This window comes from Chionomys nivalis, chromosome 7 (genome assembly GCF_950005125.1).
Source record: "Chionomys nivalis chromosome 7, mChiNiv1.1, whole genome shotgun sequence".
In the NCBI taxonomy this organism is placed as follows: Eukaryota; Metazoa; Chordata; class Mammalia; order Rodentia; family Cricetidae; genus Chionomys; species Chionomys nivalis.
The window spans coordinates 47,607,524-47,635,037 of NC_080092.1; the positions used below are offsets into that span (position 1 = coordinate 47,607,524).

General features: G+C 43.6%; 1 protein-coding gene across 6 annotated transcripts in view; it reads right to left on the minus strand.

Moving 5' to 3' along the window:
• The window catches only part of Dnah9 (dynein axonemal heavy chain 9), a 341,979-nt gene that overhangs the window by 147,527 nt on the left and 166,938 nt on the right, over positions 1-27,514 (minus strand). For all 6 annotated transcript variants that reach the window (XM_057773503.1, XM_057773502.1, XM_057773504.1 and 3 more), the window contains 6 exons: positions 25,738-25,903; positions 23,311-23,413; positions 22,578-22,817; positions 17,439-17,600; positions 12,623-12,819; positions 1,386-1,548 (listed from right to left, as the gene is read on the minus strand). In XM_057773503.1, coding sequence (XP_057629486.1) covers positions 1,386-1,548; positions 12,623-12,819; positions 17,439-17,600; positions 22,578-22,817; positions 23,311-23,413; positions 25,738-25,903 — 1,031 coding nt within the window. The remainder of the gene's footprint in view (positions 1-1,385; positions 1,549-12,622; positions 12,820-17,438; positions 17,601-22,577; positions 22,818-23,310; positions 23,414-25,737; positions 25,904-27,514) is intronic.

A 27,514-nucleotide genomic window follows, 5' to 3' on the forward strand; every position in this document is an offset into this window, starting at 1 on the left:
AAACATGTGCTGGAGAATGTACACATAGGTACAAATATAAAACCACCCATGGGAAACCTGGACAAAGCTGAAGATGGATGAAATCCGGGGCTAAGATGCCAAGTCCTGGATTTACCCAGCGTAACCAGCCCTGGCTCCTTGTCGAATAACTCTTACGAAGTTTACCTGCATCCTACCATGTTCATTCTCTCCAGTGCCCTTCAGAACTGAGTTTCTAACAGCCTCACACATTCTTCTAAGGTAGAACTTCTGTAGTGTTCAAATAATTCCTCAAAGGCAACTGGCTGCTTTTTGGATTAATGTTTCTTATCCTATACTTATGATCTAAGACAGTGTTTCTCAATTCTCATTGGAATCGCCTAGAGCAGTAGTTCTCAAGGCGTGAGTCATGACTCTTTTGGGGGTCCAACCACCCTTCCCCAGGGAGTGCTTAAGAGCACTGGAAAACACAGATATGTACATTACAATTCATAACAGTAGCAAAATTACAGTTATTAAGTAGCAACAAAAATAATTTTAAGGTTGGGGGTCAGTCACCACCACATGAATTACTGTCTCAAGGGGTCGCAGCATTAGGAAGGTTGAGAACCACTGCTCTAGAGGATCCATTGAGTAGTCCTGATGCCCAGGTAGTTCCCCACACAAGCTGAATTGGAACGGCTTGGGGAGGAAGCAGACATCAGCATTGTTCTCAGAGATTCTGGTCCATAGCCAAGATTTAGCATAACCCATTCTGTAAATGCCCATTTCCCATGTCACTAACCTGTCTTTAGAAACACGGAAGAAAGACCACACTGAACCCGGATGCAGCCAGTGTTGACAAACCGGGCTGTGGATTCAGAGCAAAGGGGACATCTACTGCTTTCCTCACTGCCTGAGGGATGATGAGGGCAGGTTGCATAAGTCTGGCTCAGTGCTGGCTGGAGCTCTTCCAGGAATACTAAGGACAGTTCTTGATGGAACTTATACCGTGACTTTCTACAGTAGCATGGTTGTGGCTGGGGATACAAGAGGCTGCTGGACAAATGACCTTTGAAAGTTATGTATACCGCCCCTCTTCATTGTCCAGAGCAGAGACCATGGCTTCTCTCTGAAACCAGGAAATGTCACTAAGGTCCCAGAGGCAGTGGTTATTCCCTCTCTCTTCAAATATGCATTTCTTTTAAAACTTGGCCCGACTCTCTGAATCCGTCCAAAGTCTACTAGAGCAGCTAGCAAGTTGTGTGCTAAATTTGATACAGATTGGGCAAGAGCCGGGGTACACTGATGTAAAAGGTATTGAATGGGAGGGTCTGGGTAGGGGATGTAGAGAACCAAAGAAAGATGGCAAGGATTGTAGGTGACTGGAGAGAGGTGGGGTCTCCGCCCACAGTGGCCAAACTTACCTTGAAGTCGGGGATTTGGTAACCTTTGCGCAGGGTGATCTGGAACACGTCCATGGAGCTGATAAAAGCTGCCAGCCTCGTCAGACTCTGCTTGCCACTCCCACCGACGCCAACCAGCAGGGCATTTCCTCGAGGGGACTCCAGGATTCGGTTGATGTGACAGCTGAAGGGGAGTAAGCAGAAGCACATGCCAGAGGCCACTGTCCACAGTGAGAAGCCTGAAGGGCATAAAGGGTGGAGCCTCTCTTGGAGGCACAAGCGAACTCTGGGGAACTGTCATAGCGTTCCCTCAAACTTGGTATACTTTTCCTGCCCAAGTGTACTGTAATTGTCACTGCTTTACCCGAAGCCAGAGGCCCCAGGGAACAAGTGAGACCATAGAAAAGTCCAGGGCAGGTCCGGAGACCTGGAGGGTGAGTGATGAGGCTGGAGAGGGTCACAGCATGCTTTTCTTCTTCTCCCTCATGGAACCTACCTTAGTCCCAATTCCCTCTTTCTTACCTATTTGTGACTTTGGATAAAAGCGGGATCATGAAAAAGAAGAAAAGTAGAAAATATCCTTTTGGGAAAATAATCAGAGAAGGGTAGAGCTGGTGAGGCAAGGCTGGAAGTGTCTGTCTGTCTTAGAAGAAGGGGGACAAAGTTAAAGCAATTGGAACAAAGCGGGGAGTCCAAGCTTGAGTCTCCGTCCCCTAAACCTTCCTGGATACCCATGTGCAAGCAATGGATATTTGCAGATGCTTAATGCCAATCTGCAAGGCACTCACTACCTTGGGTTCTGGATTCTTCTCCTCTAAAATCTTAGTACTTCCAGTAACCATTTCTTCACCCCAGCAATGGGAGAATATCAGGTTTCCTCTTGGCTTAGATCATCACCTCCAGATGAAGCCATCCACAACCCAAGAGACCTTTCTCAAAGGACACACCAGCAGCCTTCCTCAAAGGACACACCAGAAGCCTCCTCCAGGCTGTCATGCCAATCTTCCATTAATCTCCACCAGCAGTGGATCTTATAGAAGGCACCTAAGAGCTTCTTATTATATGAAATATAGAAAACATCATAAAAAACCCACAATTCTATTGTCTAGCAATAAATCCTACTGACATTAATTTTATGGCCTTCCAGACTAGTGCATCTGGACGTCTGTGAATATATATTTGGTTATTACATCTGAAATGTCAATGCATTTCTATGCTGTAGCTTTTAAAATTTGAGGACGGTTTATGTGTGAGCATAATGTTTTGTTTATTTGTTTCCTGTCGTGGTGATCACATCCATGTCCCCACAATGACAAGTGGCTCTCAACCATCAACCCAGTCCCTAAACACTGAATATAACATCTTGAGACCAGTTTTTCATTTAGCAGTAGATTGTGTTGACTTCTCTGAGCCTTTAAGCAATCTGCTAAACCATGCCTTTGATGGTGGAACACTACCATATAGGATATCAATATTGCATTGATAATAAAAACATGATAACTTGCTTGTCTGAAATACCCTACTATTGGATATTTAGGCGTTTTCCAATATCTCCAGTTCCAAATAATGTGTTATAACATTTTGTTTATATTTTATATCTCTAATCATTTCTTTGGGGGTGAGTTTCCTAGATATAAAATTGCTGAGCCAAACAGTAAGGCACTTTTTTAATGGCTCTAAAAATTTAATGAAAAAAAGAAAAGCTCCTCAGAATGGTGGTGCCCATCTGTGCTCTTCTTAAGTAAAACAATTGACCCAATAGCTCCATCATACTGGAGGGCAGGAGCACACTGAGCTGTATTTACTGTGTCGCAGTGTAAGTCAGTGCATTCTGGTGGTGGTGATCTTTGGATGAAGAGCATAAGAATTATAATTTGGGTGATGTACTTCTGATTAAAAAGCAGAGGATCCATTTGAGATTGGATTATACACACTACACTCCTGCATCCGGGCTCTATGCTAATAATGCTACTTTATATTCAAAACAAATAATGGTTAACAATGGCTAACCTCAGTGTGGGGGTGGGGCTTGGAAGTGGCTTTGGAGGATAGGATTTGGCATGTTAACAAAATATGCATGTATGTGAAGTTGCATGTTATGTCTTGATCATGATCAGCACAATAAACTGTGGGTCCTCATTGCCTCATCTCTCCTGGGGAGCATATTTGTTGTTGGGAAGGAAACCCTAGCCTGAGTGTTTGTGTATCAACAACCCCTTGGGCGCATGCAGTGGCATGAACCCCATTATGTACGTATATATTTATTATATACACACACATTTATTTGATAATTTAAAAAACTAAATATTAGCTGGGCGGTGGTGGCGCACGCCTTTAATCCCAGCACTCGGGAGGCAGAGGCAGGCAGATCTCTGTGAGTTTGAGGCCAGCCTGGTCTAGAAGAGCTAGTTCTAGGACAGGAACCAAAAAGCTACGGAGAAACCCTGTCTCGAAAAAAAAAAAAAAACCCTAAATATTAGAGTTTTGATTTGAATTTGGATTTCTAGGGCGTTGAATACTTTTTGGGTATATGTATCATGATATTTTTCATTTTTGCATTTTTTGTTTATGTTTTTTTCAACCAAGGCTCCCTTCTAAACTTGTAAGGCCCTTTCATGCGCATTCTGAGTTCCCTTCAATTTCTCACTTTTACCCCTTTCTTTTTCCTTCCATGCCTTCGACATAGAGAACTATTTGGGACTTAAAACCACATGTCACCGAATTCTGTGTGGTTAAAGCTTGCCTGCCTAAATATTCAGGAGTTATTTATTGGCCTGCATTGACTTCTTTTATTAGTTTCCCTTTTCACTCCACTTATTTAATTGTGGCGCTTAGTGCTCTGTCATTATCAGCTAGATTTACCCTTCTCTCGCCTTCTTATTAAACTATCATTCCCACATGCCTAAAGAGTGTACATGTTCATTTTGTATCCATTACAGAGCGAGCACATTGAAGCTATCCAATATAGTTTTATTAAGTTGAAACAAAACCCCGTGTTTGTACTCGGTGTCACGGTTAAGGCGCTGCCTGTAATTTTCCACTATGCTCTATGCAGGGGATTGTTTTTTTCTGCATCTGAATTGGCACCTGATGAAAGGATGCCCAGCATCCAGGCCCTATCTTCTCATTCAGGAAAAGTGGGGACCAGAATGGATTGCTGGAGGAGAAGAGAGGCAGGCTTGGAGGAAGAATTGGGGCCCAACTGGGTCTCTGGGCTACTTGGTACCCAGCTCTGTTCTTGTAGGCTGATATTCAGCATAGCATGGGCTGGGTTACTCGATATCTAGATGGGAAATGCATCGCTAGTGATGAAGTTTTTGAGTTAGAATGGGTACATCTGCAGCCGGCAGCATTAGACTCCAGCTGGGGCTTCATTAGCAACCTCTGACAAGGGCAAGGGACTCTGAATTTAAATCACAAAATTTAAAAAGAAGATCAATATTCTAGAGGATGCCTGGGCTGGAAAACTAAGACTATCTGCATTAAGCCCATTACTGAATTTCTGAGAGATTAAAAACAAAAGCTAAAGATGCCCCTTAGCGCAGCTGGAGGAAGCTGGTTCTTTGAAGACACACACATACACATTCTCTCTCTCTCTCTCTCTCTCTCTCTCTCTCTCTCTCTCTCTCTCTCTCTCTCTCTCTCTCTCTCTCTCTCTCTCCCTCCCTCTCTCTCTCTCTCCCTGGAGGACTAATAGACTTTTGGAGAACAAAAGCAGTATATCTTAAGGTCTGTGTGATTAATAACTGATGTGATTCTAAGAGGACAGCAAGAACACGCTGCAAACATGCACGAGGAGGAGGAAAAACAAAGAGGAAGTTGGATGGTGACTACGATTGACTGTAAAGTCTCAGCAAAAGCTGAGCAGAGTCTGCTGGCGTGGTGAACTAGGAAGTCCGCTGAGGGGCTTCCAGAAAGAGAGGCCAGGATGCTTCCCAGAAGCTGTGTTGGGGTAGCTGTGTATACGTTATCTTATCTACAAGCACATGTTAGATGGTGGATGGATGGGTGGGTGTTAGACAAAGTGGAACGTTATGAGGGATGCAGCATCTGACCAAGGAACATGAGGTGTGGACCTGGCCATAGCATTTAACCTTGGGGGGAGGTAGGTCTGGGACGGCTACAGTGATTTCCTCATGTGGCAAGAAGAGCTTGTTGAGGAGAGAACTAGGGGTGAGCACTCTCTTCTAGTCTCTTTTGTTATCTCAGGAAAATGAGAGGGCATTCTCCAGCTGTGACTGAAGACAGGGCAGGACTGTCAAGAGTTTGAGAGGAGAGGACAATTGTGTATCTGTAGTTATCTCTGAACAGTAGAGGGAATACAGTTCCCAGAGTTGAGGGGGAGGATTTCGGGCCACATTTAGCACCTACCTGATTTGTCTGACTACAAAATATGAAGTAACACTAGCCATCATGTTTGGAGGATTTTCTTCAACAACTGGGAGATGGATGGAATGGGAGGGAGATGGTATGGTTTAACTAGAGTTGTATTTGGTACCATAGACACATTGATAGGAGAGTTAGGGCAGCCTGGACTGGGATAACCATCAGTTAACCCAGAAGATATTGCAGGGAAAGGGAGATGGGAATATGATAAAGCACCCGGTCCATAAATGGAAGTTTGGATGGAGTTGAAGAATAGCCAGAACTTGGGAGGCTAGTAGAAGGGAAAAGTGGACATCTGTGTCACAAAGATGCTTGTACTTCAGACTCTGAAATTGAGTTCATAACCAATAGTAGACACAGTGGAGAAGAGTATATATTTGAGGGTCTGGGCATGTAACCAAGGTGACAGAAGTCAAAGATGCCAGGGAACAGAAAGACCAGGGCTAAGAGTCAGGAATAAGTCATGTCATGGTAAGGAGAAGGTCGTCCAAGTGCTAACAGATGGGAGGTGACTGGACATCAGCAGACGCTGACAAGGAGAAAGCAGGAGTGTGAGAATAGAGAGTGTGCTTCAGAATGATTGGGTCTTCCAAAGGTCAGGAAGAGAAATGGGTGGTGGTGGGGGGTGGCTGGAGAGATGGCTCTGGGTTAAGAGCACTTACTACTTTTGCAGAGGCCTTGGATTTGGTTTCCAGCACCTACTTGGTGGCTCATAACCACTTATAACCCCAGTTCCAAGGGATCTGATGTCCTCTTCTAGCCCCTACAGGTACCAGGCCTGTACATAGTATACACACATACATAGTACTTACATACAGGCAACAAATTTATCTACACAAGACATAAAAACAAATACATCCTTTAAGAGGGAGAAAAGGTTTAAATGCGGCATTGTGGTGAGGGTGAGGATAAGGAGCTTGTCCCTCTCTGAGCTCTGGGGTTCATGGGATGGGTGGGGAAGGCAAACAGCTTCATGTCGACTCAGGCCAGCCATGCTTCTGTCAGAATTTAGCAGTGGAAACCCTGGGAACCTTGGACAGGGTGGAAGAATATTAGAAGGCACCAAGAGTGTTAAGTAGCACAAAGACTGGACAATATAAGGGTTAGATAGGAGGCACACTGTGTGAGTGTAAGTTATCTAGGTGTGCTGATGACTATTGCAGCGGCTCACTAGATAGGACGAGCACGCATAGTAATATTTAAGTTTGGAAATACATGTGTGCTTGGAAAAGGTGAGTGCGTGTGTGTGTGCACATGTGTGTGTGTGCACGCACATAGGTAGGGGTCCTGGTGCCTCTTTTATGATCTCAAATCTCACCTGGAGGGTGAGTGATGAGGCTGGAGAGGGTCACAGCATGCTTTTCTTCTTCTCCCTCATGGAACCTACCTTAGTCCCAATTCCCTCTTTCTTACCTATTTGTGACTTTGGATAAAAGCGGGATCATGAAAAAGAAGAAAAGTAGAAAATATCCTTTTGGGAAAATAATCAGAGAAGGGTAGAGCTGGTGAGGCAAGGCTGGAAGTGTCTGTCTGTCTTAGAAGAAGGGGGACAAAGTTAAAGCAATTGGAACAAAGCGGGGAGTCCAAGCTTGAGTCTCCGTCCCCTAAACCTTCCTGGATACCCATGTGCAAGCAATGGATATTTGCAGATGCTTAATGCCAATCTGCAAGGCACTCACTACCTTGGGTTCTGGATTCTTCTCCTCTAAAATCTTAGTACTTCCAGTAACCATTTCTTCACCCCAGCAATGGGAGAATATCAGGTTTCCTCTTGGCTTAGATCATCACCTCCAGATGAAGCCATCCACAACCCAAGAGACCTTTCTCAAAGGACACACCAGCAGCCTTCCTCAAAGGACACACCAGAAGCCTCCTCCAGGCTGTCATGCCAATCTTCCATTAATCTCCACCAGCAGTGGATCTTATAGAAGGCACCTAAGAGCTTCTTATTATATGAAATATAGAAAACATCATAAAAAACCCACAATTCTATTGTCTAGCAATAAATCCTACTGACATTAATTTTATGGCCTTCCAGACTAGTGCATCTGGACGTCTGTGAATATATATTTGGTTATTACATCTGAAATGTCAATGCATTTCTATGCTGTAGCTTTTAAAATTTGAGGACGGTTTATGTGTGAGCATAATGTTTTGTTTATTTGTTTCCTGTCGTGGTGATCACATCCATGTCCCCACAATGACAAGTGGCTCTCAACCATCAACCCAGTCCCTAAACACTGAATATAACATCTTGAGACCAGTTTTTCATTTAGCAGTAGATTGTGTTGACTTCTCTGAGCCTTTAAGCAATCTGCTAAACCATGCCTTTGATGGTGGAACACTACCATATAGGATATCAATATTGCATTGATAATAAAAACATGATAACTTGCTTGTCTGAAATACCCTACTATTGGATATTTAGGCGTTTTCCAATATCTCCAGTTCCAAATAATGTGTTATAACATTTTGTTTATATTTTATATCTCTAATCATTTCTTTGGGGGTGAGTTTCCTAGATATAAAATTGCTGAGCCAAACAGTAAGGCACTTTTTTAATGGCTCTAAAAATTTAATGAAAAAAAGAAAAGCTCCTCAGAATGGTGGTGCCCATCTGTGCTCTTCTTAAGTAAAACAATTGACCCAATAGCTCCATCATACTGGAGGGCAGGAGCACACTGAGCTGTATTTACTGTGTCGCAGTGTAAGTCAGTGCATTCTGGTGGTGGTGATCTTTGGATGAAGAGCATAAGAATTATAATTTGGGTGATGTACTTCTGATTAAAAAGCAGAGGATCCATTTGAGATTGGATTATACACACTACACTCCTGCATCCGGGCTCTATGCTAATAATGCTACTTTATATTCAAAACAAATAATGGTTAACAATGGCTAACCTCAGTGTGGGGGTGGGGCTTGGAAGTGGCTTTGGAGGATAGGATTTGGCATGTTAACAAAATATGCATGTATGTGAAGTTGCATGTTATGTCTTGATCATGATCAGCACAATAAACTGTGGGTCCTCATTGCCTCATCTCTCCTGGGGAGCATATTTGTTGTTGGGAAGGAAACCCTAGCCTGAGTGTTTGTGTATCAACAACCCCTTGGGCGCATGCAGTGGCATGAACCCCATTATGTACGTATATATTTATTATATACACACACATTTATTTGATAATTTAAAAAACTAAATATTAGCTGGGCGGTGGTGGCGCACGCCTTTAATCCCAGCACTCGGGAGGCAGAGGCAGGCAGATCTCTGTGAGTTTGAGGCCAGCCTGGTCTAGAAGAGCTAGTTCTAGGACAGGAACCAAAAAGCTACGGAGAAACCCTGTCTCGAAAAAAAAAAAAAAACCCTAAATATTAGAGTTTTGATTTGAATTTGGATTTCTAGGGCGTTGAATACTTTTTGGGTATATGTATCATGATATTTTTCATTTTTGCATTTTTTGTTTATGTTTTTTTCAACCAAGGCTCCCTTCTAAACTTGTAAGGCCCTTTCATGCGCATTCTGAGTTCCCTTCAATTTCTCACTTTTACCCCTTTCTTTTTCCTTCCATGCCTTCGACATAGAGAACTATTTGGGACTTAAAACCACATGTCACCGAATTCTGTGTGGTTAAAGCTTGCCTGCCTAAATATTCAGGAGTTATTTATTGGCCTGCATTGACTTCTTTTATTAGTTTCCCTTTTCACTCCACTTATTTAATTGTGGCGCTTAGTGCTCTGTCATTATCAGCTAGATTTACCCTTCTCTCGCCTTCTTATTAAACTATCATTCCCACATGCCTAAAGAGTGTACATGTTCATTTTGTATCCATTACAGAGCGAGCACATTGAAGCTATCCAATATAGTTTTATTAAGTTGAAACAAAACCCCGTGTTTGTACTCGGTGTCACGGTTAAGGCGCTGCCTGTAATTTTCCACTATGCTCTATGCAGGGGATTGTTTTTTTCTGCATCTGAATTGGCACCTGATGAAAGGATGCCCAGCATCCAGGCCCTATCTTCTCATTCAGGAAAAGTGGGGACCAGAATGGATTGCTGGAGGAGAAGAGAGGCAGGCTTGGAGGAAGAATTGGGGCCCAACTGGGTCTCTGGGCTACTTGGTACCCAGCTCTGTTCTTGTAGGCTGATATTCAGCATAGCATGGGCTGGGTTACTCGATATCTAGATGGGAAATGCATCGCTAGTGATGAAGTTTTTGAGTTAGAATGGGTACATCTGCAGCCGGCAGCATTAGACTCCAGCTGGGGCTTCATTAGCAACCTCTGACAAGGGCAAGGGACTCTGAATTTAAATCACAAAATTTAAAAAGAAGATCAATATTCTAGAGGATGCCTGGGCTGGAAAACTAAGACTATCTGCATTAAGCCCATTACTGAATTTCTGAGAGATTAAAAACAAAAGCTAAAGATGCCCCTTAGCGCAGCTGGAGGAAGCTGGTTCTTTGAAGACACACACATACACATTCTCTCTCTCTCTCTCTCTCTCTCTCTCTCTCTCTCTCTCTCTCTCTCTCTCTCTCTCTCTCTCTCTCTCTCTCTCTCTCCCTCCCTCTCTCTCTCTCTCCCTGGAGGACTAATAGACTTTTGGAGAACAAAAGCAGTATATCTTAAGGTCTGTGTGATTAATAACTGATGTGATTCTAAGAGGACAGCAAGAACACGCTGCAAACATGCACGAGGAGGAGGAAAAACAAAGAGGAAGTTGGATGGTGACTACGATTGACTGTAAAGTCTCAGCAAAAGCTGAGCAGAGTCTGCTGGCGTGGTGAACTAGGAAGTCCGCTGAGGGGCTTCCAGAAAGAGAGGCCAGGATGCTTCCCAGAAGCTGTGTTGGGGTAGCTGTGTATACGTTATCTTATCTACAAGCACATGTTAGATGGTGGATGGATGGGTGGGTGTTAGACAAAGTGGAACGTTATGAGGGATGCAGCATCTGACCAAGGAACATGAGGTGTGGACCTGGCCATAGCATTTAACCTTGGGGGGAGGTAGGTCTGGGACGGCTACAGTGATTTCCTCATGTGGCAAGAAGAGCTTGTTGAGGAGAGAACTAGGGGTGAGCACTCTCTTCTAGTCTCTTTTGTTATCTCAGGAAAATGAGAGGGCATTCTCCAGCTGTGACTGAAGACAGGGCAGGACTGTCAAGAGTTTGAGAGGAGAGGACAATTGTGTATCTGTAGTTATCTCTGAACAGTAGAGGGAATACAGTTCCCAGAGTTGAGGGGGAGGATTTCGGGCCACATTTAGCACCTACCTGATTTGTCTGACTACAAAATATGAAGTAACACTAGCCATCATGTTTGGAGGATTTTCTTCAACAACTGGGAGATGGATGGAATGGGAGGGAGATGGTATGGTTTAACTAGAGTTGTATTTGGTACCATAGACACATTGATAGGAGAGTTAGGGCAGCCTGGACTGGGATAACCATCAGTTAACCCAGAAGATATTGCAGGGAAAGGGAGATGGGAATATGATAAAGCACCCGGTCCATAAATGGAAGTTTGGATGGAGTTGAAGAATAGCCAGAACTTGGGAGGCTAGTAGAAGGGAAAAGTGGACATCTGTGTCACAAAGATGCTTGTACTTCAGACTCTGAAATTGAGTTCATAACCAATAGTAGACACAGTGGAGAAGAGTATATATTTGAGGGTCTGGGCATGTAACCAAGGTGACAGAAGTCAAAGATGCCAGGGAACAGAAAGACCAGGGCTAAGAGTCAGGAATAAGTCATGTCATGGTAAGGAGAAGGTCGTCCAAGTGCTAACAGATGGGAGGTGACTGGACATCAGCAGACGCTGACAAGGAGAAAGCAGGAGTGTGAGAATAGAGAGTGTGCTTCAGAATGATTGGGTCTTCCAAAGGTCAGGAAGAGAAATGGGTGGTGGTGGGGGGTGGCTGGAGAGATGGCTCTGGGTTAAGAGCACTTACTACTTTTGCAGAGGCCTTGGATTTGGTTTCCAGCACCTACTTGGTGGCTCATAACCACTTATAACCCCAGTTCCAAGGGATCTGATGTCCTCTTCTAGCCCCTACAGGTACCAGGCCTGTACATAGTATACACACATACATAGTACTTACATACAGGCAACAAATTTATCTACACAAGACATAAAAACAAATACATCCTTTAAGAGGGAGAAAAGGTTTAAATGCGGCATTGTGGTGAGGGTGAGGATAAGGAGCTTGTCCCTCTCTGAGCTCTGGGGTTCATGGGATGGGTGGGGAAGGCAAACAGCTTCATGTCGACTCAGGCCAGCCATGCTTCTGTCAGAATTTAGCAGTGGAAACCCTGGGAACCTTGGACAGGGTGGAAGAATATTAGAAGGCACCAAGAGTGTTAAGTAGCACAAAGACTGGACAATATAAGGGTTAGATAGGAGGCACACTGTGTGAGTGTAAGTTATCTAGGTGTGCTGATGACTATTGCAGCGGCTCACTAGATAGGACGAGCACGCATAGTAATATTTAAGTTTGGAAATACATGTGTGCTTGGAAAAGGTGAGTGCGTGTGTGTGTGCACATGTGTGTGTGTGCACGCACATAGGTAGGGGTCCTGGTGCCTCTTTTATGATCTCAAATCTCTTGGCATTGCTGTGATTATGGAAAGGTACGGTAAATGTGAATGCGAAAGTAAATCCAATTCTGCAAAAGCTGAGCTTTTGACCCTCACTGAGGGATAACAGGGGCTGACTTCTGGCTTAATGGAATTATTCTGCATTGAGTTGGGAAATCTGGTCAAAATATATTGCAAGAAATTCTCAAAGAACTAATTTAAAAACTCTAGAAAAAAGAATGAGACCCCTGGCCATGGGAAGGAGAAGCCACCGAGGAGACGCAGGGAAGAGATGCTCACTCACACGTGGTGCACGGCGTCCTCAAAGAGAACCAGGTCCATCACAGCATTCACGTCATTGTGGCTCTCCAGAGCCTCCAGAAGAGTCTGGCTCAGAAGCTCCCACGATTGCACGGGCATGTATTTGGGCTCACCAATGCCATTTGCAAAGTGACAATACACGTTCAGTCTTTGGGTCTGCCGCAGCATCTCTTCAGCATCCTGGTGAGAAGACACAGGGGGTGAGACTTTTGTAGATTCTTGTCTGGTACCACATATGGTAGGGACACCAGCCTGACTGCTTTGTCTACATGCTACATGAAAAATGAGCCCCAGAACCACTTCTAACACTTCCGCTTTGGCATTTCCCTAGGAGGTGGACTTTTACTCTGGATTTACCAAATCTAGGAACTCATAAACTTTGTTAATCTTTACAGAATAAGGGTGGGAAGTGGAAAATGGGAAGAATTCATCTTTAAAGCACTGTAAGAATATTTTTGTTTTTGCCAAGCGATGGTGGTGCACGCCTTTAATCCCAGCACTCGGGAGGCAGAGGCAGGCAGATCTCTGTGAGTTCGAGGCCAACCTGGTGTACAAGAGCGAGTTCCAGGACAGGCTCCAAAGTTACAGAGAAACCCTGTCTTGAAAAACCAATTACCAATTATAATCAACCCCTAAATGATGTCCCTAAACCCAAGGGCAAACTTTACTGGGAGAGTGGATGAGGACACGGGTGGATTTCTCTAGACAGGACTTCCTTTGGCAACGTTGGATACAAGCGAACATTGCCCAGTGGCCTCACTTACTCTAAGCTCATTTCAATGGTTCTTATTCTCTAGCCTGCTGCATGGCCATAAAGCATGCTTCCTGTCTCCTGTGAGGTTGGCTCCACCCCTAGAGAGGACTTGGTTTCCGAAGAATATTCTAGTAGCTCCCCTCCTTAGTTTGCTATTTTATATATAAGGTTGCTCATAATATTAAAACATTTAGAGTGGAATGCTCTGTTTACAAAACTTTCATAAAGATTCTATCTTACCATTTGTCAAATCTTGCCACAGGACAAACATTACCATGTCGCGTAATGACTAGTACAATTTGATTAATTAAGCAGATACAACTCTTCATTTCTTCACTATAAACATATTCTCTAAGCATTTTGGAGGCTGCTATTGTTAGTTTACATTAGAGGACACAATAGCATTTTATTGGCTTTTCAATAACCTAGATATCTGAGACTTCCTGTAGGAAGAAATGTGATAGAAGTGATGTACCCCAGGAAGGCTTTCTAAAATTCAAACAAGGAAATCTTTATGGGAAACAGATAACCAATAGGGACCACTGTCAGGAAAACTAAGTCACAGCAGTGTTAGCCTTATAAACTCCCTGGGCAAGATACACCGAACACAGTGGAGGGGAAAGTGAGCAGGCAAACAACACACAGAGAAACCAGGCCAGCTGTCTGAGCATAAGAGAAAGGGCTAGAAGACTGACTATCAGATGCATCCTGATTTTTGAGGGTCTTTTCAGGGCCACAGAAAACCCTAACCTATTTTAGCCTTGTTGATTGTAACAACAATTGCTTAGACATCTGGGCAGGTTGAATGAAATGCAAAAGAATTACTTTTTCTAGTTTAAGAGGACACAATAGGAGACTGTGCTGGCTAGTTTTGTTCGTTTAAAAATGCTTTAAAGATTTATTTTGCATGTGTAGTGCTCTGTCGGTATGTATGTCTACAAACCAGAAGAGGGTGCTGGCTCTCATTATAGATGGTTGTGAGCCACAATGTGGTTGCTGGGAACTGAACTCAGGACCTCTGCAAGGGTAGTCAGTGCTCTTAACTTCTGAGCCCTCTCTCTAGACCATGTGCTGGCTAGTTTTATGACAACTTGACACAAGCTAGAGTCATCAGAGAGAAGGGAGCCTTAGTTGAGAAGATGCAAGCCAGTAGGGGATTTTCTTAATTAGTGATTGATGTGGGAGGCCCAGGCCATTGTGGGTGGGGCCACTCCTGGACTGGTGGTCCTGGGTTCTGTAATAAAGCAGACTGAGCAAACTATGGGGAGCAAGTCAGTAAGCTGCACCCTCCATGGCCTTTGCATCAGCTTCTGCCTCCAACTTCCTGCCCTTCTTGAGTTCCTGCCCTCACTGCTTTTGATGATTAATCATTACATGAAACTGTGAATAAAATAAACCCTTTCTTTCCCAAGTTGCTTTGGTCATGGTGTTTCATCACAGTAATGGTTTCTCTAATAAAGACAGCTCTGGAGAAATGGTTCAGTGGTTAAGAACACTGGATACCCTTCAAGGGGATTCAGGTTTGATTCCAAGCAGCCACATGGAGGCTCACAACCATCTGTAACTCTAGTTCCCGTGCCCTCTTTCAGCCTCCAAAGGGCACTGGGCATGAACATGGTACAGAGACATATGTGCAGGCAGAACCCCCTTGCACATTAAATAAAAACAAATAAGAAAGCACAAGAAAGGCATGCAGCAACATCTTGGCCCATCTTGAGAACAAGCTAACATTCCGGGTTGATTCTGATGGGTGCCGATTTACACTAAGGATCTCTCAGGAGAGAAAGGAAGGTGAAGTTTTGAAAAGCCTCATCTACAAAGATTCTTTGATGAACAGAACAAGTCTTCAGTTTAATGATCAGAGCTGTGTTGTGTAGAAGGGACAAAGGATGCCCTTCCCCCAATGTGGTGAATCTAAGCTATTTAATAGTGACATTATGTCAGTCTGAGCTACAAGCCAGGCTTTAACAAAAGGGCTGAATCATTTTGTGATGAATTTGGTAACTTTGGTACTGATCCCAGCCCTAGGATACTGACAGACAAGGGACTTCAGCTGTCTTCACAGGCGTTGCAAGAATAATGGCTGTGTGAACTATAGTTTGGTCTCTGATCAAATGATGTGTGCTTCTCATTCAAACGTAGAGCACATAAGGAGCTCTACTTCAAGCACTGAGCCTTATGACTTTAAAGTTCTGGCTCAGACCAGCTCAGGAAAACAAGGCTTGCTTGCAAATTTAGCTGTAAGAAAACAAACCGGCTAACTCTGCAGTACTCACAGGGGGGCATCTAAGATGTGAGAGATCTGGATGGCAGGCTCTATGAACATGATGAAGGAAGTGGAAGTGAGGGTGTTTATCAGCCAGACAGCCGGCTGAAAATAAGCTACTTAACAGTTCCTCTCAGCACCTAGAAGTTGGCCATTTGGACTGGGATGGCTTACGGCATCCTCAGAGGTCCACCCAGGGTCTTATCAGGAGGAAATACGGAGCTGACGCAGAGTGGGTGCTGCAGTGTAGATTGGGTTGCTCCCCAAAGGTTTACATGTTGACAGCTGGATCCCTAGTTGGCTGTGTGATGCACACTGGGTTCTTTAAAAGGTGGGGCCAGATGGAAGGTGATTAGGTCACTGGGACACTACTCTCTGCAGCTAATGATTCTGATCTTGGGCAATGTGCTGTCAGCTCTTCCAAGAGTGTGTTATTAATTGAAAAGTGAGTCTAGTTTATTGACCCCATCCCCTTCAGCATGCTGTCCCTTCTACTTCTGCACCTGCTATTACCACGAGTCCCCTCACAGAGACTGAACCATGGAGTCTCCCCATCTTGGACTTTCAGCTTCTAGACCTGTGCTGCAAATACACCCAAGTCTAAATTGCCCAGCCTATGTTATTTTGTTAAATAACAATTCATTGAGAATAGAGAGAGCATAGTGCAATGCAGATGGGGTTTGGTTATTTTTAATTCAGAAGAGGACAGAAAACAGGCAGCTCTGCTTGAAAGTGCCATGTAGTTGTGGGGTCATTTCAACACTGGGAATGGCAGTGACCTGGTGCCAGAACTTTCCAAGTCACATTCTATGTTCTAGTCATTTTGTGAGTTAGGAGCTTTTGACAAAGGCAAGTTAGGATGCAATGGATTTGCAAAATGGTTTGCAAATTAGAATGATTCCAGATTTCTGGGTTTAAGTGTTAAATGCACCATTGAGATTTCAGAGAGAGAGAGAGAGAGAGAGAGAGAGAGAGAGAGAGAGAGAGAGAGAGAGATGTCACATGAAGCCCTTCTCTACCCCTTCCATCAAGGCTCCTTTCCAACTGTTTAGAAGGGCACAGTTTGAGGATTGTAGTCACAAAACTATGGCACAGTAGAAAAGGGGGACACGTGGTGGCACATACTTGTGATCTCACCCGTCAGGAGGTGGAGGCAGAAGAATTGAGAGTTCAAGGCTAGCCTGGGTTTCATAGTGACTTGGATACATAGTGAATTCCAGAATCTTTTAGCTGTATAGCAAAACCCTCTTTCACAGTAAAGGAAGGAGGAGGGGTGGCGGGGGGGGGTGGGGGAGAAGAGGAAGGAGAAAGGGAAGAGGGGGAGTTAGATCATCAGTCTTTTTTCTCTCAGATTTCTGGACAGGGAACCACATTAAGTCATTAATGTAAAACATTAGTGTCCAAAATCACTCTAAATGTTGTTTTAGAATTGCTCAACGTTTCCAGTTACTAACACTTAAAATGGCAACCACGGGAGAGATGAGAGCTCACAGTCTCAGGATGCTGAACACCATCAGAGATATGAACCTGGGGAGCGAGAAGAGACCTCGGCATCATATGTGCCTTTGGACCAGATGCTCTCTAGGGAGCCTTTCAGTGTGAGATCTGTGGATAAACTACGCCTTGCCCTCCACTTTTTGACTGAGCAAAATCATGATTTTTTTTTAGCCCATTCTCTGGCTTTCCCGAACTTAGTAGACTAGATTAATTTGGCTGATCATCTACATGGCCATCATTCTATTGACGTTTTAAACCCAAAACACCACAGGCAATACTTACATCAAAATTTTTCTTGAGGAAATCTGTTTGGATTTTGTCAAAAAGTTCGAAATCCTTTTCTTCTACCATCTTATCCCGATAAACCCGATTTGATTCATGCAGATAGAGTTTTACTAGGTCCTGGGTGGACTTCACACATTCCACAGAGGAGAAGAGAATGCCCTTTCAAGAGATCAGACAACAGACAATGTTAACAAAAGCAACTGAAAAGAACTTTCTGGAGCAGTGCTTCTCAACCTTCCCAATGCTGTGACCCTTTAGTACTGTTAGGGTGACCCTGAAACATAAAATTATTTCATTGTTACTTCATAAGTGTAATTTTGTTACAATTATGAATCATAATGTAAATTGTTTTTGGAAATAGAAGTTTGCCAAGGAAGTCATGGCCCACAGGTTGAGAATCACTGCTCTGGAGCATTTTGTCCAATCTGGGATAGTGTCTGAGGTTATCTCTCTAAAGGGTATATTTAAAAAACAAACATCAACAAAACAGTCAGTAAAGTCAAATGTTGGTATTTTTTTCCATCTAGAAAGAGAGACAAATGAAAAAAAAAACTACAAAACAAACCCCAAAGGACTAGCAGTTGATAACCCCTCTGCGGGGATGACAGAAGAGAAGGAATGCCACACATAACTGATACTCAGAATGACAGACAGAGATCACAAAGCCTTTGCAGATGCTACAGACGTTAAGCCTGCTGTGTGGGTGGGCCTCCAGCTGCCAGCCGAAGTCTTGGGGGGGGGGGGGGAGACAGTTTCTTGGGAGAACCAGACTTCTGCCTGCAGAAAGCCTTCAAAGATACCAGGAAATTTTTTGACCTACTAAGTTGTTACGTGATACTGTGGTGAATATGCGATACAAAATGCGGTAGCACTGTGCATATCAAATAGATCAAATTCATAATTTCAACCCTCTGCAAAGAAAACACTAGGTGGCTGTCCACATGCGAGGAAAGCACAATGCGGTGTTTTACAAAATCTCCCAGAAGTAGAACCAAAAGGGACAAAAAAATCCAAAATATTTTATTTAGAATTTTTAACCTGAGGTTGGCAAGAAAGGAGATTTAGTGCTGCAGAAGTAGATCGTTTCTACCTCAGGAGGTTAGTGGAAAAACAACAAAATGTAGGGGGAACCACATGCCCAGGAATGCAAAGTTAACTTAGGATCCAAAAGTAATTAGTATAATTTAGCACAGTATCAGACTAGGGAAGAAAAAAGGTTTTGATTATTCAAGTAGAAAAGCAGATTTGTTAAGTTTCTGTGTTCAGTTGCGAATGAAACTCTTAATAAGCCATGAAAACTCATCTTCCCACAGCAACAAGCACCCTCAGAAACCTATGGGAAACATTGTACCAGTGACCTGTTAAACCTTTTCTTTCTGAAAAACTGTGAAGGTGGAAAGAGTCTGCCCCCACACTCTTCTTCAACACTCTACTGGAAGTTAGAGCCAACAAAATACCACAAGAAAAAGAAATAAAAATAATAAAGATTGGAAATAAATAGAAATGTTACTTCTTTTGAGGGTCTCATTGTATTGTTCAACCTGATAGTTAGACCATGCTGGTCTCAGGCTCATAGTGGGCCTGGTCCTCTGTGTCTATAATGCTAGAGTTGAAGGTCTGTGACATTGTGCCCTGCCTTAAATGTTACTTTTAAATCCAACAATAGGACTAAAAAAAAAAAAAAAAAAAAAGAACAAAAAAAAAAAACATTGGATGAATTAGTAATATTGACTTAAATTTTATTGTTACAAAGTTGAGATCTAGGGCCAAAGTCCGGTAATTTTGAAGACTAGAAGAGAAGGAAAGGTTGAAGGAACAGGGGAGCTGTGGGGGTATTTTATTTTAGTTCTTGAGCAAGGTGTAATTTCAAGTGTGGTCACTTGTGATAATTAACCAAGCCATTTCCTAGGGTCCTGTGTGCTTTCTCTCTGTGTGCTATACTTTAATAGAATTAAATTAATAGAATATTAAAAAATGTAAAAGAAAGACAATAAATGAGAGTAAGTTCTTGCACTAGTGAGCTGTTAAACCTTTTCTTTCTGAAAAACTGTGACGGTGGAAAGATTCTTCCCTCACACTCTTCTTCAACACTCTACTGGAAGTTGGAGCCAACAAAATACCACAAGAAAAAGAAATAAAAAAAATAAAGATTGGAAAGAAATAGAAATGTTACTTCTTTTGAGACAGGCCTCTTTTTCCTCATTAACTATCCTAGGCATTTATTATCCATGTGGAAGGAGGGATAGTGTGCCACCGAGGAGTCTTGCCTTCTGGGGTTTTGCACTTGACCATGAGGAGAATTATCTCTTGGCCTTTAGAGTTCCTGTTACAGCCATCCATAGTCACAGTGACTAGCAACAAAGTACTCAGCAACTGCGGATGTGTCTGGTGAAAACTGTGCGCTGTCTTAATTTGCTCTGTGTGGCCCTGAGAGGGGGAAATCAGCTCATGATTTCTACTATCAGGCCCTACTAAATTCTTCTGTGATTTGCAGGGAGGGAAGTTCATACAGAGCTTGAAATGAGCTGGGTTCTGTATGAAGGATACATTTTCTATTGATTGTTCAATTTTTCCCCTAATTTCTTCCATCGGGCCTTCAGATAAACTGTTGAGAAGGAAGAAAACAGGAGGCAGAGGTCAAGTTCTGAACTTGAAGCTGTCCCTTGGTGTGGTTGGTGGGACATGGGCAGAGCTGTGTAGTTGGAGTTGAAGGGAGGCAGCACTCCATTGGGGGTGTACTCTCCATTGCTATGGCAATTTGCTGACAGTTGACAGACTGCCAAGAGGCCAGGCTGAGAAGCAGAGCCGAAGGAGTTGCTACTCAGGTTGCTTGAGTTAGGCCAAGAAAGCCCAGGAGAAGAAAAGACTCGGTTTCCATTCTGGCTTTTCTACCCTTTCTGGTTCTTCCTTGACACTGTATCCATTACACAAAACAAGATTGGAATAAAATACCCCCTTTCTTGAAGCCATTTTGTGGCTCTAAATTACCTACACAGGAGCATTGAGTATTCTAGCTGGGACCTCACATGCTACAAACTACCAGTTCTGTGATCACGTTCAAGGAACCTCACAACTGTGTCATTTTTAAATTGAAATAGATACATCCCTGTGGACCCATAGGGTACTGGTTCCAGGACCTCCTTGGGCATCATAATCCACGGACACTCTGGTATTGCTATAAAATACAATAATACAAGCATATAGCCTATGCAGATTCTTCTGTATACCTGCAATCACCTCTAAATTTTGTACAACCCCTAATGAAGTTGATAAGGCAAATCGTTTATTTATTCTACTATTAGTGAAATAGTGATCAGAAAGAAAACAAGTGGTTCTGTACAGATTCAAGTCTTCAAAGTATTTCCAATCCACAGTTGGTTGAATCCAGCTCTGTGGAACTCAAGGTTAAAGAAGACCGACTGTAGTCACTGTTTGACTTCCTATGGCTGTTGAGAGGATTAGATGAATTAATGGGAGGAAAGGCTTAGTGCTGTGCTCAGCAAATAAAAACTAAAACCGAACCTTTCACAAGGGCCTCTTCAGGTTCCCGAATTATCTTGTAGTCTCATCTTTTACCTCTCCACTACCCGCCACCACTGCTCCCACTCTGCTGACCTGGGCTGACACCACCTCGTGATTTCTGACTCCCTGAGCATTTACATCTCAGAAGTTAATGCTGGCCAGTAACTTCTCCAAGTCTCTACTGAATAGAGGCGATAATGTCTGTCTTAGGGCTTTTATCATTGTGGCAAAACTCCATATTGAAAGCAACTTGGGGAGGAAAGGGTTTATCTCATCTTATAGCTTTCCCAAGGGAGTCAGGACAGGGACTCAAGTCAGAAGCCAGGAACAAATAAGGAGGCCATAGAGGAGAGCTGCGGCTTGTTTAGTCTACTCTCTTATTATAACCAAGGAGCATCTGACCAGGGATTGCACAGCCTGCCTTGGCCTGGGCCTTCCACATCAATTATTAATCAAGAAAATGCCTTCCAGACTTGAACACAGGTCAATTTATGGAGGAATTTTCTCAATTAAAGAGTCCCTCTTCCCATATACATCTAGGTTTGTGTCAATTTGATAAAACCAACCAAAACAACATGCTTTGCAAAGTATTGAGGTGAGAACTCAGTTTTAAGATTTCTAGATGACAAGGCAAATGTCCAGGCAGGAGCCGAAGCAGCGTTGTGTCTAGTCAGGGGTGGTTGACCAGTTCCCCTTTGGCACTGCCACTGAAGAGCAATGTGAATTTGACCAAACATTTTTGCCTCTTGCTTTTCCTTTAGGAAATGCAGACAGTGATACCCAGTCTCCATCACATTTCAGTGAATCTAAACATGGGTCTATGATATGAGCAATCTCTCTCTCTCAAATAATGCTCAAAGCATAGAGCTAATTATGAGTAAGCCCAGACTTTTCCATGCACTATAAGTTTTACAGGATAGTAGGGTTTTTGCTTCTGTTATTCTTGAGATAGGATCTAACTATATATCTAGTCTGATATCTAATGGGCTGTGACATGAGGATCTCAAGTTGAATACCAGACTAGACTATATCTGAAACAGATTTGTTCTGGAAGTGAATCTGGACTTTGTAGGACTAAGGCTGTATATGAGATGGTGAATGACATTTTTAGGACTACTGTAACAGGACTTCTAACTTTAGTTTGGGAGACATTTCTTTTCAACATAAAACAATGAGTAGAAGCAATGAAGGGGTTTAAGCAATTACTCTTCTTTCCCCTTTCGTCCGTTTTCCTTTTGTCTTCTTTCCCTTCGCCTCCTCTTATTGCTCCTTTTCATTCTCTCTTCTTTTCCCACTTTCTTGTCCATCTTTTCCCTTATTCTTCCCAGTACACCAGGATACTAATGTATCATTGTCTCCCTGATGCTAGCTTTGGAAGAAGAGAACCGACTTAGAAATGGACTGTCTTTGCTGAGAAATAGTTTAGCTTTAAAATAAAACTTTGTTTTGTTGACATCTTCCTCATGGAGCCCATGATATTCTTTACCTATTTATGATCACGACTCCATACAACTTGCATCTTTGTTGAGATGGATTTGCCACTCACCATCTATTTCATTAAGAACAGGAGCCGATGGACCATCTTTAAGCTTTCATAGCCTCTCACAAACTTACCTGGAAAATATTGGCAAAATCTCTGAGATTGAAGATGTAGTGGAACTTGATTGCCGTGGGCAGGAATGTGGTGGCAATTTTCTGGTGGAAGGTGACAGCTAGGTTGATCAGAGGAGGGATGGATTTCTGCAGGGTGGTGGGAAAATTTCCAAACTTCAGGTGATGAGTCAGGATGATGCTATAAATGGAGGAGAGGGCATCAGCCCCCGGGAAAGAGAGGACGAACACACTGAAGTGACGCTGCAGAAGGACACAAGGAACATGGGACAGGCATGAGTTGGACATCATTTATCACCCAGTGAAAATCATTGCTCTGTACTGGGGTCAGTAATTAAAGATTACTGTATCTGAACTTAGGTTGAACCCAAAGTGACTGGAAGACTAATGGCATCAAAGCTTTGGCCAAAGATACTACATGGGATAGTGGGAAAAGAATCTGAATCTAAGTCTGAGTTGGCACTGTGTCTATATGCCCTTGAAAAGGTAAGTCCATCTACCAGAAGTCTTATTTTAATAATGAGGGAGTTGAGTCATGTGAACTCTGAGAACTCATCTAGTTTTTGATCCCATGACACTGAGTCTAGGGGCTCTTATTGTAGAAATGCAAGTTGGTTTGCCTCTTTGGCAGGCTGGGCAGAGGAAAGGCCAGTTACCACTGATAGTCAAAGGCCATCAGCCCTGATAGATAGCATTCGGACTCAGAAGCACCACCCATGCTCGACTCCTTTCATACCTGAAGCCTTGGGTTGATGGTAAAGCTGCCTGCAGTGGGGTTCATACAGGAGATGTACTGTGCGCCCATGATCTCCTTTAGGGACAGCTTGTTCCGATCATACCTGAAACAGAGGCCTCCAGTGAGCCACCTTTGGTAGTATCTATCTGGAACCCAGACACTCAGGAGGCAGGAAGCCATGAGTACGAGGGTGGGCTGGGTCACGTAGTGGTATTCTCTTTCTCTGAATAAAACAAATCAAACCAAACTTATCGTGAGAGTTAGTTATATGTTGGGGGGTGAGGCAGGTAGCACTTCCTCAAAGTGAAGTAGGACAAGTTCCATGATTCATGTGCTTGGGTTGTTTGTGTCTTACTTGTTTTCTCTTGCTGTGATAAGAACCACAATCAAGGAAACTTCTAGGAGACAGCATTTAACTTGATGGATGGTTTCAGAGGGTGAGAGTATCATAGCAGAGAGAAGGAACAGCTGAGAGTTCACACCTTAATCCACAACCAGAGGCAGCAAGAGTGCATGTGGATTTGCATGTGTTTTTGAAACTTCAATGTCTGCCCCCCAAGACACACCTTCTCCAACAAAGCCACACCTCCTAATCCTTCCCCTAAACTGTTCCACTGACTGGGGACCAAACATAGGAGCCTATGGGGGCTATTCTCATTCAAGACTAGACTTACTGAGAGACTAAGAAGAAACGATAACCCAAGGCAATATTAAGAGAAACCCAATACCTATGGAAATAGCCCAGGAGGCAAGCACAGAAGAGGACTGAGAGGCCAGAAGAAAGTCAGGGGGAGCCAGGCGGTGGTGGCGCACGCCTTTAATCCCAGCACTCGGGAGGCAGAGGCAGGCGGATCTCTGTGAGTTCGAGACCAGCCTGGTCTACAAGAGCTAGTTCCAGGACAGGCTCCAAAACCACAGAGAAACCCTGTCTCGAAAAATCAAAAAAAGAAAAAAAGAAAGTCAGGCGGATGGGGCAGCCCAGAAAACAATAGAAGTCAATGCTCCTCCATTAGCAATGTAGAGCCAAGAAAGACCCCTCCCCAACAGGGTCCCTCCTATTCCACAGTAAAAACAGTTAGGTTTTCAGGAACAGTTCAGAAACTGGGTGGAGGGGTGCAGAAATCAAAGACAAATGCATTCAAGAGTGAGTTGGAAGTTGAGCGGGAAGCAAGAACAGATGGAGAAATTTAGTTAGACATGAAGAAAGAGAGCATGGCCGTAGGAGAAAGTTATTTAACAAACAAAACAGAAGTTTCAATGGCATGAAGGAGCCAGCAAAGAGATGGGGACAGCTAGTGTAGACTTCAGGAGTAGAAGGCGATGGAGCCAATACATGGGAGATATGCTTTAGGGAAGATGTCGTGGGAGCATGCAAGGCTGTCAGCAAGGTCTACAGAAGTGAGGATGGACTTAGCAACGGTTTCCTCAGAAAACCCAAGTCATCAGCTTTGTTACACTGGGAATCGAGGGGAAAGGAGAGGTTCTGAAACAGGTATTTCAGAGACAGTACATGCCAAGAAAGGAAGCAAGAGGGCAGACTTTGTTTCTACTTCCCACTTAGGATGGCGACGATGAAGCAAAGTTAAACAGCTTACCTTTGGTCTATGTTTCCTAGAGCATTTAGTAGTTCAAATCCTAATGCAGAGACAGAGGGCAAGGCGCTAATGGCATTTGACAGAGATTTTAGGAAGGACTGGGAAGCGCATCATCACTGTGGTTCCTCTCTTATTTCTCTCTTGAACCCCCCGACCCTCCCCCACTCCATCTTTACAGAAGGAGGAGGGAGACAGACCTGTTTCAGATTACTGACCTTTTCCTGGTCAGTGTAGACTGGCTGCTACTACAAACGAGGATGTTGTAAGAAAAAGTATGAGACTCTGCATTGCTCTGAAGACGTCAAGCCCAACTAGGTCAGCCGAGAGTGTCTGCTATCGTCAGAGCACCCCTGCGGGGGCCACAGTGGGAACAAGTGGGGAGTTCAGCTCTGTAGCTAGATGAAGTCTCAGAGAATGCAATCTCAAGATAGTGTTTTCTTTTTAAAAATTGTCTATCATAGCTTTATATTTGAAAAATAGCAATGGTGCGTCTAGTACAGTTTGGTATGTTTCCATATGCTTGTATAGCACACAGTCAATGAAATGCAAAATTCCCTTTCCATCATCTCTTCTAACACACCCATCCTTCCCAATCTCTGGAGGTCATGGCAATGAGTCCCATAGAAAACCATAGCTTACTTCTTGGGCGAGAGCTCAGTACTCCTTTGCTCTGAAAACTCTGCTCTGAGGGAGCACTCCAAGAATCATAGGAACCCCAAGGAATGGGGTTTACCCTGGGTACCTCCTCTTGTGGCACTGGAGTTGAAGGAAGTTTGTCGCTGTGACCTCTAGTGAGCTCAGTGACCTGAAACCCTTCTGCAGGGACACTTACCAGTGGCCATAGTCTAGGTGCTGTCTGATGACAGTGTGGGGCTGTACTGTCCCATAGGCATCCACCTCGGGCATGTTCATATCGTCGATGAAATAGATGAGCTTCCTGTTGCCTGGAGGGCCATAATTCCTGCCAGCTTTCTTTTCTAGAGGTTTCTCTAGGACGGCTGAGGAGAGATCCAGTCAGTTAGGGAAGGAAGTTTGAACCTTAGAAGTGAACACTGAGGCAGTACATGCCCAGGGCAAGCTGAGGGGCGCTCTCATGAATGTACAAAGAACAACTATCATACTGCTAGATTAGTCATTCTACAGGACCCGAAGAGGAACCTGGGGAGACCAGGCAGCAATTGTGGCACTCCCCACCAGGCACTGAGCATCTTACTATATGTTTTGTTAGTTTGTGTTGACTACCTAATCTAATTCTTACAACACAGGGTGATAAAATGTACCATCTTCCATTCCAGAGGTAAGGGTGCCAGGGCCCAGAAGCACTTAGCTGCATTGCTAAGGGAGAGTCAGCATGCAAAACCGAACAGCTAAGCCCTAAAGCCCATGCACTTGCCATTCTTGGGGTTCCCAGTTTTTGTTGTGTAACAGGTTCGAAACTGAAGCTTTATCCACAGTCACCAGACAGGCAAGGTCTTTATCTCTAAGAAACTCTCCATAGAACTGGACCCTGGTAGACCTCGCCACTGTGCCCAAGACAAGTAGGAGACTCACGGTTGAGGCTCCAGGACTCAGCTAGGGGCCCCTCTGTCCCTGAAAGCCATGGGATGAATCATTGGATATTTTGGCAACAATCTTGGCAGAATCTTCACCCCCTGGGGTTCTCCATGAGTTCCGGTGGAAAAACAGACTCAGAGAATGTCTGAGAGGCATCCAGCAGTGCCCTTGCCTGCCTTCAGTCCTATGGCTCCATATTAGTGAAGAACAGTGACCTTCTGAGCACTAAGGACAGACACACGCTCCTAGACTTGTCTTTCCCATTATCAAGCCAGGGGAAGGATGTAGACACACACCGTTTCCAGCCTGATGGGGCTTGTTCAGAGCCAACTTAAGTAATAGGGTGGAGAGCTAGGATTCACTCTTTTTTAGTAAAGCAATTAAATATTTATGAATTGCAAGAAGCAACACTTTCTTATTACAGCTGGGAGCCCTTAGAACCATCTGATTTCTTCTCCTGAAAAACAAGTTTGTAAACAAGGAGAAAGTGTCAACAGACAAGGAAGGTGACAGATAGAAAGACAAGTTCCTTCAAGACGCTTGAATATTCTAATTTCCTGGGCCCAAGTTAAATTAAGTGTTTCAAATATGAATTAAATTTAAATTTAATTAGCATGCAATTAACATACACTATCAACCAATTAATCACCCAACACCTTCTCCCCCCCTTAAAGATATAACAACTATATACAAGATCTGTCAAAATGAAATATAATTAATGGGCTGCCAAGGACACGCTTTGAGAACAGTCCTGCTAATAGGAAACTTCTTCTAAGGAATACTTGTTTCTCCACCTCCCAAGGCAATGGTATTCAAATCAAACCCTTGAATTAAGCAGACCCTGTAATTTGGGTTGATTAAGCTCTTTAGACATCTACAGGATGGTGGAAAAGAAAAACACCCCGGTTAGCAAGAAGTGGCCTTGGAGAGCGTTGGTTTGTCTCCCATGGAATATGCGAAGCTCTCCCAAGAAAGGAAGGAAGAAAGAAAAGCAGGTCTTCTGCTTTGTGGACCTCTCTCGCTTCTGTTCACGTCTAAGCGGGAATGACACTGAA